Source organism: Sardina pilchardus, chromosome 3 (assembly GCF_963854185.1).
Source record: "Sardina pilchardus chromosome 3, fSarPil1.1, whole genome shotgun sequence".
NCBI lineage: Eukaryota > Metazoa > Chordata > Actinopteri > Clupeiformes > Clupeidae > Sardina > Sardina pilchardus.
Window position 1 is genome coordinate 38,308,524 of NC_084996.1, and position 16,673 is coordinate 38,325,196.

General features: G+C 46.5%; 1 protein-coding gene across 1 annotated transcript; it reads left to right on the forward strand.

The window, feature by feature from the left end:
- The first annotated feature begins 144 nt into the window (after positions 1-144).
- Positions 145-16,663, forward strand: ndel1b (nudE neurodevelopment protein 1-like 1b). The gene is made up of 9 exons (XM_062533214.1): positions 145-264; positions 3,703-3,799; positions 7,285-7,438; positions 9,308-9,456; positions 11,118-11,254; positions 11,835-12,008; positions 13,836-13,936; positions 14,056-14,198; positions 14,827-16,663. The coding sequence occupies exons 2-9, from the start codon at positions 3,714-3,716 to the stop codon at positions 14,915-14,917; spliced, it is 1,035 nt and encodes a 344-aa protein (XP_062389198.1). The 5' UTR covers positions 145-264; positions 3,703-3,713; the 3' UTR covers positions 14,918-16,663.
- Positions 16,664-16,673: the final 10 nt, after the last annotated feature.

Genomic DNA, 16,673 nt, shown 5'->3' on the forward strand with positions numbered 1-16,673 from the left:
TTTAAATATATAAGTGTCTCTGATCCAAGAAAATGCTCATAATTTGCCGGGAATTCGCACGTTGTCGTTGCTGATGTCATGACGTTATTACCGGAAACTACGTTTCTACATCGCCAACATCAGTCGCGTTGGCACTTCGCTTTTAGATCCACCCGAGGCAGCCAGCCGGCTAGGTTAGTACTGTCAGCGAAGGAAGATGCAACGGGGGTTTTAATTTATGAAAATAGACATAAGAAGAACGTTCTCACCAACAATCTGCGATTGGTATGTTGATCATTTGTTATTGTTGAGTTAATGTCGGATGACAACTTGTTTTCCAGTGCTACGACACGAAATTCAGAGACATTTGCATTTTTATGACGTTTAGGTTAGCTAGCTGGCTAGCTACAGATCATGTTTGTCTTTCGATACTTTGTTATGCAATGCAAGTAAACCAAAATCTTGTAATATCATACATGATCGTAAGGGTTGTTGTAGGGTAAACATGCTAATCATTTTCATGTACCTCTGCTTAATGAGGTTTAAGCTTCTGTTTGTTTACTATGAAGATAACAAGCTAACCGGTAGCGCAGTGAAAAGACAGGCAGCTAAGCTGTAGCAATGGTAACCTTGTTTGCAAATTACTACTACAGCGATAACTAAGCTCTAGTTATGGCAAGCAACATGTTACCCCAGTGAAGGGTAACAGGGTATCAGGGTATGTTCATGCAAAGCGAGGTCGGTAGCCCTCTTGAAACCTGTCAGGTAAACCCCATGATGAGCCTTGCTCGCCGGTTTGGCCGCAATGGCCCTTCTACCAACCAAGCTTGCCAAGTAAAGATGGTTATGTTACATAGAAAAAAAATTGCTGTCGCTGAACAAATTCTTAAAGGTCATTGTCATTATGTGCGGTTCTATTGCATCACAGATATTTGGGTGGAACCGCAAGAGTATGTTGATTGTTTTGACAGTGTATGCCAGGTGCAGTATGGTCTCTGACATGTTTACCCCGTTGAAGGGCGCATATGCAAGGTAGTTGTCAGTGGTACTGGCCACGCTGCAGTCTTAAACCTTACATGTTGTGGATACATTGTCATATCACATGCAAATAAGAGAAACATTTATTCAACAGTTTACAGATGCATAACATTTATTCCAAAGTTTACAAATGCATAACAATGTTATTTGAAAGACACAGGGATAGTTTAATCTTTTATTTATAGACGTGTGTACTCTTCTTTTCATTATCCAGGGTCAAGCATTGTAGCCCAACATAGTGTCATGCAGTTGAGGTATGAAAACGGCTGACCAGGACAGGACCTTTTAGCACCGGAGACATCTAGAATGTTGTATTGTGCTAGCAGTAAGCATCTCTGTGTGTCATCTAGGGGGGTGGATTTGCGTTGGTTTTCATAGAAACCATGCCATGCACAGTTGTATAGCCCCGCTGTAGGCTACTGTGTGTGCAAGCCTGTATAGTCCTCCTTGCTGCCGGCATGACGGCTGAACTGGCTGGTGACGGTGACAGGAAACGCCCCGCTTGCCTCCACGTGAGGCGAGAGCTCGCATTCCAGCCCTCGGGCCTCCATATGGACCAGCTGGAAGACCAGAGGGAAGTCTGGAGCGGTCACTGGAGCCAGAGGAAGCAGGGCTGGTAGTGAGCGCCTCCATCAGTGCGATGCTAGTGAGCTCTTAGTAAGATCAGTGTGAATATCAGTATCAGGGCCCTTGACAACCACAATATTTTGGTTTACTGTGTGTGTGTGTGTGAGAGAGAGAGACAGACTGTGTGAGAGAGAGACACAGACAGTGTGTGAGAGAGAGACAGACAGTGTGTGAGAGAGAGACAGACAGTGTGTGAGAGAGAGAGACAGTGTGTGAGAGAGTGAGTGTGTGTGAGAGAGAGAGAGAGAGAGTGAGTGTGTGTGTGAGAGAGAGAGAGAGAGAGAGAGAGAGTGTGTGTGTGAGAGAGAGAATGTGTGTGTGAGAGAGAGAGAGAGAGAGAGAGAGAGAGAGAGAGAGAGAGAGAGAGAGAGAGTGTGTGTGTGTGTGAGAGAGAGTGTGAGAGAGTGTGAGAGAGTGTGAGAGAGTGTGAGAGAGAGAGATCTGAATCAATTTTGCCAGATGTTGTAGAGCTCACTTTGGTTAAAGAAGGAAATGCCTTTTTTATATAGAGCTCAGGTCAGGTTCCATTACACTGCCTAAATTGCGTTGTTTGGCTGGATTCATAGGAAATGACTCGGCTGCCCTGTAATGGGTGTGTTTATCAACAGCGTTGTCTTAGCAACAGCAGCTAGTCCGTAACTCCTTACAGTCTATGCTTCATCCTTCTGGGGTTTTTTCTGGTGCTCTGTTCTTTCCTTCCAGTTCTTTCCATTTCGTGTATCTATTTTAAGTAGGCACCGCTGCTTGGCCCTGCATCATTAGTGAAAATAGCGTAATGGTTGTTGTCTTTGTGCTGACTCTGCTAATTTGAAATGGCAGTTCCCTCCTTTCACATACTTAGACTTTATAAGGTTAGACATGCAGTGAAGCATCACAGATCAACATGACTAGATGGGCGGTTGCAGTGACAAGCTGAAGCCTGTATGGCTCATATCACCTGTTGTTGGGTGTTATTTATTTATTTGTATTTTTTTAAAGAACCCTCACTATCATTAACACCTCTGATTCACTGCAGAGAGTAGTCAGGTTTTCACCATACTAAGCTCAATCTTTAGCTCAGGCATGGTTCACCCAGCCTATGCAGAGAGGTTACCTTTAAAGAAAAATGACATAACATACCTGATCTAAGTTGTTTCATGTACGAGTTGGTGGCTGGCAGAGTTGGACCTTTGCCATGCTCAGGTCCCTGTGCCAGTGAATGAGCATTAGAGCGCTCAGCTAATTAGGGGTATTTGTGCGCCTTCATTGAGCTCCAGGAGAAGTTGGACATGCATTTTCACCCCTCTCCGCAGCAGCAGAGCATCTATTTAGTTCGATTGAGGGGGATTTAGTTGAGCTCTCTGACGCGTGGTGAGGGCCTGACCTGACCTGACCTAACCGTTCCTTAGGTCATTTTTTTGTGGGGATGGAGGAGTGTGTACTTTCCACAAAGTGGGTGTCGGTGCAAACGCCCTGAGCTGAAATTTGGCACTGGAGAATAAAGAGACGAACTGTGGAAGCATTTGTGAACGCACAATTTGCAATCAAGAATTTGAATGAGGTGTATTGATTCAGCCTGGCCCTGTGGTGGGGACTAGAGGCTGTCAGGAGGGGCACATGAAGGTGATAATTGTGCATCAGCTTATCATTAAAGATGCGTCCAGCTCATTTCACACAGCCTGTAAGGACCGTGCAGCAATGAAGCGGAATCAGTCTCTGTGGTCTGCCTGTGCAAATTACAACAACAAAGTTAATTGTCGTAAATTCCACAGGCTTGATGAAACCACACTGCCATGGGTTGGACCCTCCTTGGAGATCACAGAGTAGTAGTCTCTGGTATGCTTTAAAGCAAAGGGATGTTTATCCTTTGCGGACTGTCTTTGATGTAAGGAGTGAGTGTGCAAGGGGTGGGCATTGACCAGGGAAGAAGGGGGTGGGGTGGTGGTTAGCTCATACCATCAGCCCCTTAGAGAGAGAGTGGGTGGGAAGATGACATGGATGACTGTTTGGCTAGATCTGCTTCGCCGGTGTTCTACGTCACAATGTGTTTCTCATGTCTCATGTGTCTTATTCCTACAGGCCTTCCTACCATGGACACAGAGATGATGCCCAAGTTCTCCTCAAAAGACGAAGAAATTGAGTACTGGAAAAATCTGTCCTTAAAGTACAAGCAAAGGTGTGTATCGCGTCCCAATGGCTGCATCACATACTGTACCGTGTGTGTGTGTGTGTGTGTGTGTGTGTGTGTGTGTGTGTGTGTGTGTGTGTGTGTGTGTGTGTGTGTGTGTGTGTGTGTGTGTGTGTGTGTGTGTGTGTGTGTGTGTGTGTGTGTGTGTGTGTGTGTGTGTGTGTGTGTGTGTGTGTGTGTGTGTGTGTGTGTGTGTGTGTGTGTGTGTGTGTGTGTGTGTGTGAGACACTGAAAACAGTACAAGTGTGGGAAATACAGCACATCAAGTCCATTCACTGCACTATTCGCTAAACAGTGTCTTAGTAATGTTAATAGGATTGTGTCCAGAAGCCTTTCCAAAGTAAGTTGTTTTCTCGTGTTTTGCGCTTGCTAGCAAAAGCTCTCTTGAGGAGATTTTCTCTGGTGCTAATTTCCTCAGGGTTCCAGGCAGCCATCCTTGTGTTCCCAGAGCTCTGCTCATCCGAGCGTGAACACAGTCATGCTCGCACTGTGGCCTGCATACAAGAGAGCCCTTTTTGTCTGCTCACAAAGCTGGACATGAAACACAAACAAGGCTTGTGACGTCGTGGGCATGTTGCATGTCACATGACGCCAGCGTATGATTTTTTTTTCCTTTTTTTTTTTTCCCTAGCATTGTTTGAATCCTGAGTCACCACAGTGCACATTTTCACTTTCGTGTAATCCGTCGACACCCAGCCGGGCACCTAGATCAGCAGCCTCGTTCGGTCAGGAAGGTTCACTATTGTGTGTGCTCTCGGCCGCCGCAGCCGAATGGGGTTATCGGAGGCGGATGTGACTTGGAAAGCTCAGGTTTTTAAAGGCCTCCCAAGGAACAAAGAGACCTGCTTGAGAGAGGGAGAGTAGACTGAAGTACTGTACACACACACACACACACACACACACACACACACACAGTGGCTCTGTGACCAGACTTACTGTAAAGCGCTTAGCCCAGAGCCGAGGCCAATGTGGTGTGTGCTGCCAACAGTCTCAGACCTTCAGCGTTGCGTAATAACCTGGACACACCGGCCGCCAGTGTCAATGTCCAGCCCGCTGAAGTGTTCAGAGAGTTGCTGAACAGAGGGATATTTTATAGATTTTGATTGCGCTGTACTTTGTGCCTTGTCTCGGATGGACTCTTTGTTTTACTACTGACTTACTGTTTTAGTACGCACAAAAGAAAGGGAAAAATAACATCTGCGTTTTATTACAACACCACACATGATCGTGGTTGGTTTGAAGTGTCTGCGGTCTGTTATCTGCAAAGCGTATGTTTGGGGGTTTTTTCCCCCTGGTTTCCTCTGTGACCATATTAGGAGAGTGGACAGAGTGCTGTAGAGTAGAGGCTTGGCCGTGTGTGAAACAGCTGTGGAGTGGAGCGAGAGCTACAGCTCTGGGCCCCATACAGGTGCTGCTGCTGCTGCTGCTGCTGCTGGGGAGAGTGCTGGCAGTGTGCTGTCTGATGGCCCAGTTGTTCCACCAACACATATTTTATATGCACACACACACACACACACACACACACACACATAAACATATTCTTTCTCACCCCCCTGCCTCAATGTGCAGTGCCAAAACAGGCATTAGTAAATTATCAAAAAGGACACAGAACAAGGATATCTAGACTGTATAAACAAAAAAGCACACAACACAAGTCTCTCTCACTGTCTTTTCTTTCTTTCTTTCTTTCTTTCTTTCTTAGTTTCCTCTTTCTCTCGTTCGGTTTTTCTCTCTCTGACACAAACAAGCTCACACACTTCCTAGAAACACACACGTCCACATGTGCAGCTTCTGCTTGAGTTGAGTCAGACGGCGTGTCAGGAGACCCCGCCAGGTTCCGGTGGACCACGGGAAGCGCTTAGAATCCCAAGAATTTCCTGTCGAGGCAAATGGACCAGGAAAATGACACCGCAGTCTGCAACTTCTGTAACCTCGCTCAGACGCCACAAACGTGGGAAGGGAACATTTTCTCTCGTTTCCCACTGTGCAGTTACCTTGATTGTAACCGCTCAGTAAGAAACAGCATGCCGCATCTCCCATGAACCAGGCTAGTTTATAATGAATCATTTAACATGCACAGTGTGTGTGTGCCTTCCGAAGGACACAGAAATGGCCAAACGGGCAAGGACGGCATTGACTGAGGACTCTCTTTAAGTTCTTCTCCTGAGTCTTTCGATATGACGTGATGAAGAAAGACCTGGAAGGAGGTGTGCGCTTTGTGCCAGCTGGCGTGACTTGCGGAGCGTTTTCCTGCCGGGGTGTTATTTAAGGTTGTGCTGATGAGGCAGCCTTGGTGTCTGTCGCCGCCGCTACGGCAGCGCTAAGTGTGACTGTGCCTTTTTTATTTAAGGCGCTCTGCTGCCAGCAGGAATGGGAGATCGGCCAGCTGTACATTCAAAACACTGCCACACACACACACACACACACACACACACACACACACACCGACCCCAATAACTACCCTCATCACTTGCTTGGTAGGTCCCGCACCCTAGAACGCCGACCTCTCACCCCTGACCTGAGACGGGTCATGCAGGACGTGACCCCCCAGCCCCATCTGCACCAGCACGTGTGTCCTGTCTGTCCGGCACGACTCGACTCGACTTCAGCTCTTTTTATAATTAGCCCACACGCTGCTTTGTGACCAGACGAGCTGACTAGTGCTTTGTGTACACTTCAGGTTAAGCACAAGTGTTGCCTTCCCAGTTAGGGCCACCACGGCTATAGAGCACTTGACAGAGATGGTCTCGCTCCCTCTCTCTCTCGCTCTCCTTTTTCTGCCCTGTCACTCTCGCTCTCTCTCTTTTTATGACCGGTGCTTAGATGTGGAGCATGTGAGGGAGATGGGCTCTTTCTTTCACTCTCGCTCCCTCTTTCTTTCGTTCCCTCTCCCTCCATTTCTTTTTATTTCACTCTTGTTCTCTCTCTCCTTCTGTCTCTTTCTCCATCTCTCTCTTTCTGTCTGTCTGTCTGTCTCTCTCTCTCTGTTTCTCTCTGTCTCTCTCCGTCTCTGTGATTTAATGACCTGACTTTGGCTATGAGGCACGTGAGTGTCGGATCCCTCCCTCCCTCCCTGTGATTTAATGATCTGAGTTGTATTCCTGTCCTGCCACACCGTCTGTGTGCGTGCCTGCCGCTCGTGCACTTTATTACATTACTGAACTGGGCCCCTGTGTCTGTAAGTCGTTAGCTCCGCCGGGAGCAGATGCCAGCTTCTCTAGGACGAGCCATGTCACGCCGAACTGAATTATACATGAATAGAAAATCATGGAGGGAGGGGCGGGGAGGGGAGGGGTGTGTGTGTTCTGTTGGCAGATGGCTAAAGCAATGCAGGCACTAGACTATGAAGTGAATGAATGGCCTCGGACAGACACCCGCTCCACCTCCTCCTCCTCTTCCTCCTCCTCCTCCTCACCCTCCTCACCCCACTCCTGACCCCCTGTCTTCTCTCTCTTCTCCTTTGGCCGCTGCAGTTGCCATGACGCCCAGGAGGAGCTGCAGGAGTTCCAGGAGGGCAGCCGGGAGCTGGAGGCCGAGCTGGAGGCCCAGCTGGGGCAGGCCGAGCACCGCATCCGCGACCTGCAGGCCGAGAACCAGAGGCTCAAGAACGAGGTGGAGTCCCTGAAGGTAGGAAGCGCTCACCTGGAGTAGTCAAGTCAAGTCAAGTTTATTTGTATAGCGCATTTCATACACAGAGGTCATTCAGTGTGCTTTACATATAGAAAAGTAGTCCATTTGACCAGTAAAAGTAGATCCGTTTCACCAGTATCTGCTTGAAGTTAAGGAAGTAGACGGTCTTAGCCCAGGGTAACAGAACTGTACACACTGTGCCTCAAGAAGACAAACGGTCCTAATTTTTTGAAAATAGAGTACCAAACCAAACCAACTTTATATTGGGAGCTAGTGTCTAGTGATTGTGGAAAGGGGTGCGCACATCCAAAATATATTTTCACAGGTGCCAGACAAAATGTGTCTCTGTGCAAAGAGAGATTGCCTGCGCACTGTACATGAGCTCCAGAAATGTATTCTTCTTTATTCACTTCATTCGCCTGATGAAGATCTGTTGAGACCAAAACGTTGCCTTTTTAGAGTGAACTAGAAAAGCACTCAGAGAGCGCAGACCTCCGCCAAGCGAAAACATAACTGCCTCCTGGATCCAGACGGTGATGAGAATTACTCCCAAAATTGAATTGTTTCTTACTTGGGTCATTTCAGACCTCTCCTGAAAAAAAGTAAGTGATTGGATTTCGATTACATTGAGTTATCTTGCGAACAGACAGACAGACAAACAAACAAGCAAACAAACAAACCAACCCTGATGAAAACAGAACCTCCTTGGCGGAGGTAATAAAGTATATATTTCTGGAGCTCATATACAGTGTGCGGGCCAGCTAGTGTCTAGTGTCCCAAAAGAAAGCAAGCGTTGCCCTTTTGTCCTCCACGCCTGCTCTGTGTTTGTCCTCACCTTCTGTTGGTGAATTCTGTGAATGAATCCTAAGTATTCCCTAAGGGTAGTGTAGTCACTGTGGTCAGGCCAATTAGATCAGTGGTCATTGTGCCCTGACCCAGTCCAATCCTGTGTGTGTTTGTGTGTGTGTGTGTGTTCACACACCCCTCCTATGGTTAATCCTTCACTGCGCTATAATTGGATGGCAGGATCAAGGCAGTTAAAATAAGCCTAAACTGATGTGAGCCCCCTCTTGTCAGGACGCGCTGTGAGTAAACACACTTCCTGGCACACACACACACACACACACACACTGTTCAGTGTAACAATCTCAGGTCGCTGTGTCAGGCAGATCGACCCGGTGGAATTTAAACCCGGTAGCGTCAGTGGTGTAGCCTACTGTACGTGATACGCAGGACTACGCAGTTTACCCACTTAAAAAGCATCACCGTTTCAGGATACCTATTTAAAATAGGCAAGGATGTGTATTAACATTTGGGCTTGATCACAGTATACCCACCACTACGGCTAACTAGACGACACCGCTGGGTCGGGCACATGGTGCTTACAGTTTGGCTGGAGTGCGGAGGTCGTAGGAGCACACCTGTGTTTGACCTTGATCTTGTTACGGGAGGATATGGGTCACAGTGTTCCTCTAGTCCCCAGAGCATGCAGGAGTGGCTGGGAAAACCAGGAGTGCTCGGAGCTAACCAGGGGAAGGGAATGTGGGTTAACTTGTCTGAGGGAAGCAGGGATGGGCCACCCCTAGCATGTTCTTCTTCCTCCTCCTCCTCTTCCTCCTCTTTCTCCTCCTCCTCCTCCTCCTCGTCCTTCCATGCCCCTGTCAGCTCTGTCCCAGTAGAGAGGGAATGCATCAGGATAAATTAGTTTTTTTCTGTTTTTCTCTGTCTCTCTCTCTCTCCCTTTCGCTCTCCCTCTCTCTCTCTCTCTCTCTCTCTCTCTCTAACTCTAACTCTAACTCTAACTCTCTCTCTCTCTCTCCCTCTCTCTCTCCCTCTCTTACCTTCTCTCTCTCCCTCCCCCTGCAGGAGAAACTGGAGCAGCAGTATGCCCAGAGCTACAAGCAGATCTCCATGCTGGAGGACGACCTGGTGCAGACGCGCGGCATCAAGGAGCAGCTGCACAAATACGTCAGGGAGCTGGAGCAGGCCAACGACGACCTGGAGAGGGCCAAGAGGTACTACACGCACACACTTCTGCCTACAGCGTCTAAAGGGAGGCCGCAGTCGCCCACTTATACGCACAGCATTTCAATGGAGTCAGCAGTCGGCCATTTATGCAGACAGCATCTAAAGATTGTCAGCAGTCACCTTTTTTTTATGCGTACAGCATCTACAAAGGTAGTTTGCAGTCGCCCATTTATGCATACAGCATCTAAAGGTAGTCAGCAGTCGACCATTTATGCAAACAGCATCTAAAACGGTAGTTTGCAGTCGTCCATTTATGCATACAGCATCTAAAGGTAGTCAGCAGTCGACCATTTATGCAAACAGCATCTAAAACGGTAGTTTGCAGTCGTCCATTTATGCATACAGCATCTAAAGGTAGTCAGCAGTCGACCATTTATGCGAACAGCATCTAAAACAATAGTTTGCAGTCGTCCATTTATGCGTACATTATATAAAGGTAGTCATCAGTCGCCCATGATACATACTGTGCTCAGTCACAGGCCTCTTAAGAGTTAGTTAGGATTTCTGTATGGGTCATGACAGCCCAGTGAAGTAGTGAAAACATTAGTACAAAACATTGTAGCCTTTATAAAGAATGGGAACGGAAGTCAGCGGCGCAATGCATTCTGGGACAAAAAGGGCGTTTTCCTCCATTAGGTGAGGCCGCGGCGCGAATTATAAACAAGAAACCCATGGTATTTCGAACAAAATCGGCTAGCCAAAACAGTAACACTAGATGTAAACATTTAGGCTACTATGCTAAAAACTAGTAGTAGAAGTAGTAATGGACCGTACAGAGACAAGCTCCTGCCGGACGCGAGGAAACGTTATATAGAAAAGATATCTTTGATCGGTAACATGGATCCCTATGACGGACCGTCTGGAGAGTGGACGTGAGATCCTGAAAGTAATAAAAAGACACTCCGTTGTTGATTTTTTTTACCTGACGATCGTAGGCACGGACGTTACATCCAACAACACAACAGGTTCATACCATGATGTGTGAAAAACAGTGTTAGAAACAGCCAGTTAGCAATGTTTTACAATGTTTACAATGATGCAGCATTGGCAGCAGCGTACAAGTGGCCTCACTATGTATCCCAGACGCCACCGCGGCGCAACCACGAAAATGTCCGCAACGGCACATTCCCATTCTCTATATCTTGTAAATGCTTTATTTTGAAGTAATATGTACACCTAAACATGGAGATTCAGGGGAGGAATTTCACTACGGGAGTTCTGTGAGCTAGCCACACAAGTGTAGTAATGTAGTAAGTCATGGCAACTCCCCACTGATCTGGACGACTGTGTGAAAATGAGGTGTTATTAATTGGACATAACTCTTTAAGTTTCGACTGACCGTATTCAGCTCTCATCATTATCAGCCATTGAGTGGTGGTGACGCACTCAGAACAAAGAGATCTGCCCCTCCCACAGCACTGTGTGTACCCTGGGCTTTTGGCGTGTGCGTCTGTTTGTCTATGTGCGTGTGTGTGTGTGTGTGTGGCAGTGTGTGTCTTACTTTTGTGTGCACTGGGGACAATGTAATGACTAATAATATAGTGGACATATGTAAGTCATTTTGGATTAAGTGTTGGCGACGTGCTGGCTTTGTGTGTGTGTGTGTGTTTGTGTGTGTCCTGACGTGCTGTCTTGTGCTCTCTCTCAGGGCCACCATCGTGTCCCTGGAGGACTTTGAGCAGCGGCTGAACCAGGCCATCGAGAGGAACGCCTTCCTGGAGAGCGAGCTGGACGAGAAGGAGTCGCTGCTGGTGTCCGTGCAGAGGCTGAAGGACGAGGCCAGAGGTACTTAACTGACCAGACAAGCTCTCAGTCTCCTCACTCCCCTCCTCAGCTCTTCCTGGGGATTGTAGTTTTATGATGCCCCCTGATGGGGTGCCTCTCAGTACTCCTATACATTTACGGTTATCCATTTAGTAGACGCTTTCATCCAGAGTGATGCATAGTGTGTGTGTGTGTGTGTGTGTGTGTGTGTGTGTGTGTGTGTGTGTGTGTGTGTGTGTGTGTGTGTGTGTGTGTGTGTGTGTGTGTGTGTGTGTGTGTGTGTGTGTGTGTGTGTGTGTGTGTGTGTGTGTGTGTGTGTGTGTGTGTGTGTGTGTGTGTGTGTGTGTGTGCTCCATTTGGTATTGAACTCATAGTATAGATGTCAGAAACTCCTTACCACCTCAACCTCAAGTTGAGCTACACAGATATTTCAGAAACACTGATTCAGATTCAGATTCCTTTTATTGTCATTGTAAAAGAATACAACGAAATATCCATTGCACCAAGTGAGGATGGATCTCAAGCAGTAAATAAGTAAAAAATAAAATAAAACTATGGAGCCATATAAATAGCGTTTGGTCAACATTGTTGTTCCCTGCAGACCTGAGGCAGGAGCTGGCGGTTCGGGAGAGGACGACGGACACCACGCGCATGTCCGCGCCCAGCTCGCCCACGCTGGACATCGATAAGATGGACACGGCGGTGCAGGCTTCCCTGTCCCTACCAGCCACGCCAGTGGGGAAGAACATCGAGCACCCCTTCATCACGCAGAAAGGTACCACATGCGTGCTCTCTCTTTCTGTCTCTCTTGCTCTCTCTCTCTTTCTCTGTCTCTCTTGTTCTTTCTCTCTCTCTCTCTCTCCTTCCCTCACACAAACACACAAACTGCCTTGTTTCTTTCTTTTCTTCTGTTGCTCTTTCTCTGGTGTCTTCACCAATACAAACTCTCGTGCACACCCTCTCTTGTGCACCTGCTTGCCACACACACACACACACACACACACACACACACACACACACACTAGGGCTGTCAAAATTGCTCAAAAATGACGTTCGAATATTCACTCTAAAAAAACAGATTGATTCGATTATATTCGAATATCTGGTTGCGCATTTTGTCCATGACGCGCATTACGTCAATAACAGGACAAATTAATAAATTAATACAAAGAGACATAACTACTTGTAAAAGGTAGTTCATTTAAGTATAAATATATTTGCCTGCTATTGCCTACTCAAAAACAAGTAAATCAAAGGTCAACACCGCAGACCTCACTCTCGCTTGCTCTCTCGCACTCACACACACACTTTCTCTCTCTCTCCCGCACCCTCGCGTTTGTTGCGCACCTAGCTCTCTGCGCACAACAAAAATGAACAACAACAAACAAATGTTGAGTGCTGATAAAGATTTTTGTAGCCTACAAGCAATTTAAGATCGTGACTCTTGTCCCAAATAGGCTATAGCAGGCTTCATTCAATGATTGAAACAAATATTATTAAATTAAGTTTTACAGTGGGCTATCCCGACTTCAGTTTCATGTGCTGTTACATCGCGTCGTTAATCTGCTCCTCAGCTTTTAATCCCAAAAGTTGTTGTTTCGATTCTAGGCTATTGGTGACTGTTACACAGGGATACGGTAGACTACATTGCTTGACAGAACTCCCTGAAGCCTGCCCCATCCACGACACTGATCGGTCTCCTTACAAATGAACGAAATTAATTTCTGCGTGATGGCCTGCTGAAATGGACGCTTAAGAGCGCGGCATTGTACGCCAAAAGCATGAAATGCGTCAAATAACACGGCAGATGACTTAAGAAACCGGTGTGTCATTCTACGCCTTTTGGTGAGGCCAGGCTGCCCCTTCTCTTGTTGCAGACAGAGCTTGTGGCGGCGGGCGTGCAAAATAAGTGTCAATAGCCTACGTGGCTGTTTAGCTGTTCCACACATTATGCTATGCTCATTTGGGTGCACATTTTCGAAATGTGACCTCATTACTAGTGGTAGAATGGTATGCTAACTGTATCTTACATGCATACTACTTGATTTCGCGCCTCCAAAAATCCAAAGTAGGCTACTTACGATATACAAAAAAGTAGCCTACTGTACTTCCAGGCATGGCTTTTAAGATTTTAGGGGGTTAAAATCACGTTCTCTGCTGCGGTCGAGTTGGGCTCTGCACCTTCTGCCGTCTTCCAATGAAGTCAACTTTCAATAATGACTGTGCTCATGCGGCTCCTGTCACCTGTCCCTGATCCTTCACGCAGCGCATCCTATGAGCGCATTCACTCACAAAGCAGACAGCGGCGCCTCTGCTACTGCGGGTGTGTTTTTACACATTCGAATATTCATTTTCATAATCGAATGTCTGATTTTTAAAACTATTCGAATATTACTTCGAATTTAGACAGCCCTAACACACACACTTTGACAGCCCTAACACACACACACACACACACACACACACACACACACACACACACACACAGGCACATACACACGCACAGTCAGAGTTTCTACATTATTCTATCTTATGTCTTAGCTCTTTGTCCAGAAGGAGCCCTTCTCAGTCCTGATCTCTCTCTCTCTCCCTCTCTCATTAGTGTTGACCAATGGGAACTTGACCAATGGGAACTCAGCTTTGACCCCTTCGGCCAGAATCTCAGCTCTCAACATCGTTGGAGACCTCTTACGAAAAGTCGGGGTAAGATGGGCTACAGTAGATTGTCACTTCGCTGAGTCTTTGCTAGGGCTTCTGAGTGACTGTGTATGGCCACACTATTTTGTCACAAGATTCACTGAACTGAATGTGATTATCTGCAGGCATTGGAGTCCAAACTAGCCGCCTGTCGGAACTTCGCCAAGGACCAGACGGCGAGGAAAAACTACACAGGAAATGGGAATCTGATCAATAGCAACGCTACCAAGTTCTCGCATTCACTGCACACGACGTACTTCGACAAAACGTAAGGGCCTCTCTTGTGATACCATACACTAAATGTAAGGGCCTCTCTTGTGATACCATACACTAAACGTAAGGGCCTCTCTTGTGATACCATACACTAAATGTAAGGGCCTCTCTTGTGATACCATACACTAAATGTAAGGGCCTCTCTTGTGATACCATACACTAAATGTAAGGGCCTCTCTTGTGATACCATACACTAAACGTAAGGGCCTCTCTTGTGATACCATACACTAAACATAAGGGCCTCTCTTGTGATACCATACACTAAATGTAAGGGCCTCTGTGATGTGACAAACATAATGTTAGGACCTCTCTTATGATGTAATAAGTAATGTAAGGACCTCTCATGTGATATGATAAGTAATGTAAGAACCTCTCTTATGATAGCATATACGTAACGTAAGAGCCTCTTCTGTAACGTGGGGAACATAATAAGAACTTCTCTTGTGATGCCGTGATGGGAACATATACAGCAACAGACTTAGGATCCCTATGAAGACCACTGTACCTCTGGGTTTGCATGTCCTCTATCTCGCCATAAAGTAACGCCGTCTTAGTCAGCACTCTGGGGCATTTTGCTGAGTCATTGTTTGATGTGTGTTCGTCCACTGTGATCTCTGTTTTAGGACCATGAACGGTTTGGACCCCAGCTCCCTGACAACCATGGCCCCCCCACGAACGGTGTCTCCGCCCGGCATGCTGCCCCTCAGTGTGTGAGAGACCCACCGTGCCCCCCCAACCCCTTCCCTAGCAGATGGACAGAGCATGGAGAGGACTCATGAAAGAGTGCAAAATTGGTGTTGTGGATAAAGACATGAGAGAGAGAGAGAGAGAAATGGTCGAGAGAGCTTGTGTGTGCTTAAAATGAAACTGATCATGGCCAGTAAGTGTGTGTGTGTGTGTGTGTGTGTGTGTGAAGAAGAAAGCAAGAATGCAGCAAGGACTGTGCAGCGCTGCGGTGTGAAATATGTGTGGGACTGTGTGTGTGTGTTTGCTGGAAGGAGATGGCGTTCTCCATGTTTGCCTGGCAGGTTCATGTCAGGTGTAACATGTGAACGTGCAAGTGAATGTTTGGCTGGCTTCGCCACAGCTCCACAATCGAGTGGACTTTCAGCAGCTACCGGCTCCTCTCCCACAAACCAGCTCCACGTGACAAAGGTCTTCGGCTCGGACCGCAAGAGCTGCATTTTATTTTATTCTTTTTTTTTTTTTTTTGGCATTCGAATGTGTTGCACAGATAAAAGAAATGTATTTAAAAATTGTCAGAAAAAGGGATTTTTTTTTCTTTTTTGAAGTTCATTATACTGTATGCTTTTCAATGCAAAGAGTATGCGTGTGTGCGAGTGTGTATGCGTGCCTGTGTGTGTGTGTGTGTGTGTGTGTGGTATGTGGTATGTGATGGACCCTCCTCACAGCCACACAAGTGACTGAAATGACACAGGACAGCTGTTAGCACAGCCAGGTTGTCTGGGAGCAGCAGTTGTCCAAAGAGAGCAAGCAAGAGTTTTTGGAGCAGATGGTCTAGCTGAAGTATGGCCGAAAAGACCTCCTGACGTTTAACAGCCCGGAATAATCACCTGCGCCAAATAGCACCCTGTTACCGTTACTATTCACGGGGTGGACAACCCTCGGTCAGCATTACCGGTTTATGGTCATCACCGCCTTGTACACCACCATCATCTGAACAGGAGTGAGTTTCGTTCTGAGAGTAATCCAGGGCGTTGCATGTGGTGAGGTTTGCAATCATCTTGTGACCCGTCAAGTACTGTTATCAGCGAGGACACTTTTGGCTGGCTTTTCCACTCTGCTTATTTTTTTTATTATTATTTATTTATTTTATTTTTTGTTTTGTTTTTTAGGTTTTTTTTTTTTTTTTTTAGGTCAAACTGAATCATAGAGCTGGTCCTGTTTAGAAAAAGAATAACTTTGAATTTTGCCGAGTGAATGTCTTTCTGACGTGAAAGAGTCTCATCCCTCTGTTCCACGTGCCTCTGTTTGAACACGTTTATTTCCTCGAGCAGTTCACTCTGTTCTTCACGTTTTTTTTCCCCCCTTTGGATTTCCACCATGGTGCTGTCTCTCCTGGTTTCCACGTTTGTCGCACCCTTACCCATCAGCCTTTTGGAGTGAAAGGAGCACTTAAGTCAGGGTGGGCTTTTTTATTTATTGTTTTCCGCTCCCTTTATTTACCCTGTTCTTGTAAATTCACCCGTTAAGTTATTGAGCACTATTGTGGCCTGTGGCTATGGCCTGTGTATATAGGTTTGTAAGCGTTGTCAGGTTTGTAAATACGCACTCTGGATTCTGGACATCTGCGTTTAATTTATTTCAGATTCTCTATGGCATGTTATGAAGATGAGTGATCTTTTATGAATTGTAATTTGGTTAAAAATCATATCTATCATGATGTAGAAGCGGTTGTCTAATATGTTCGATTAAAAGTGAAAAATATTTAAAACGTCATTTGTCTCCA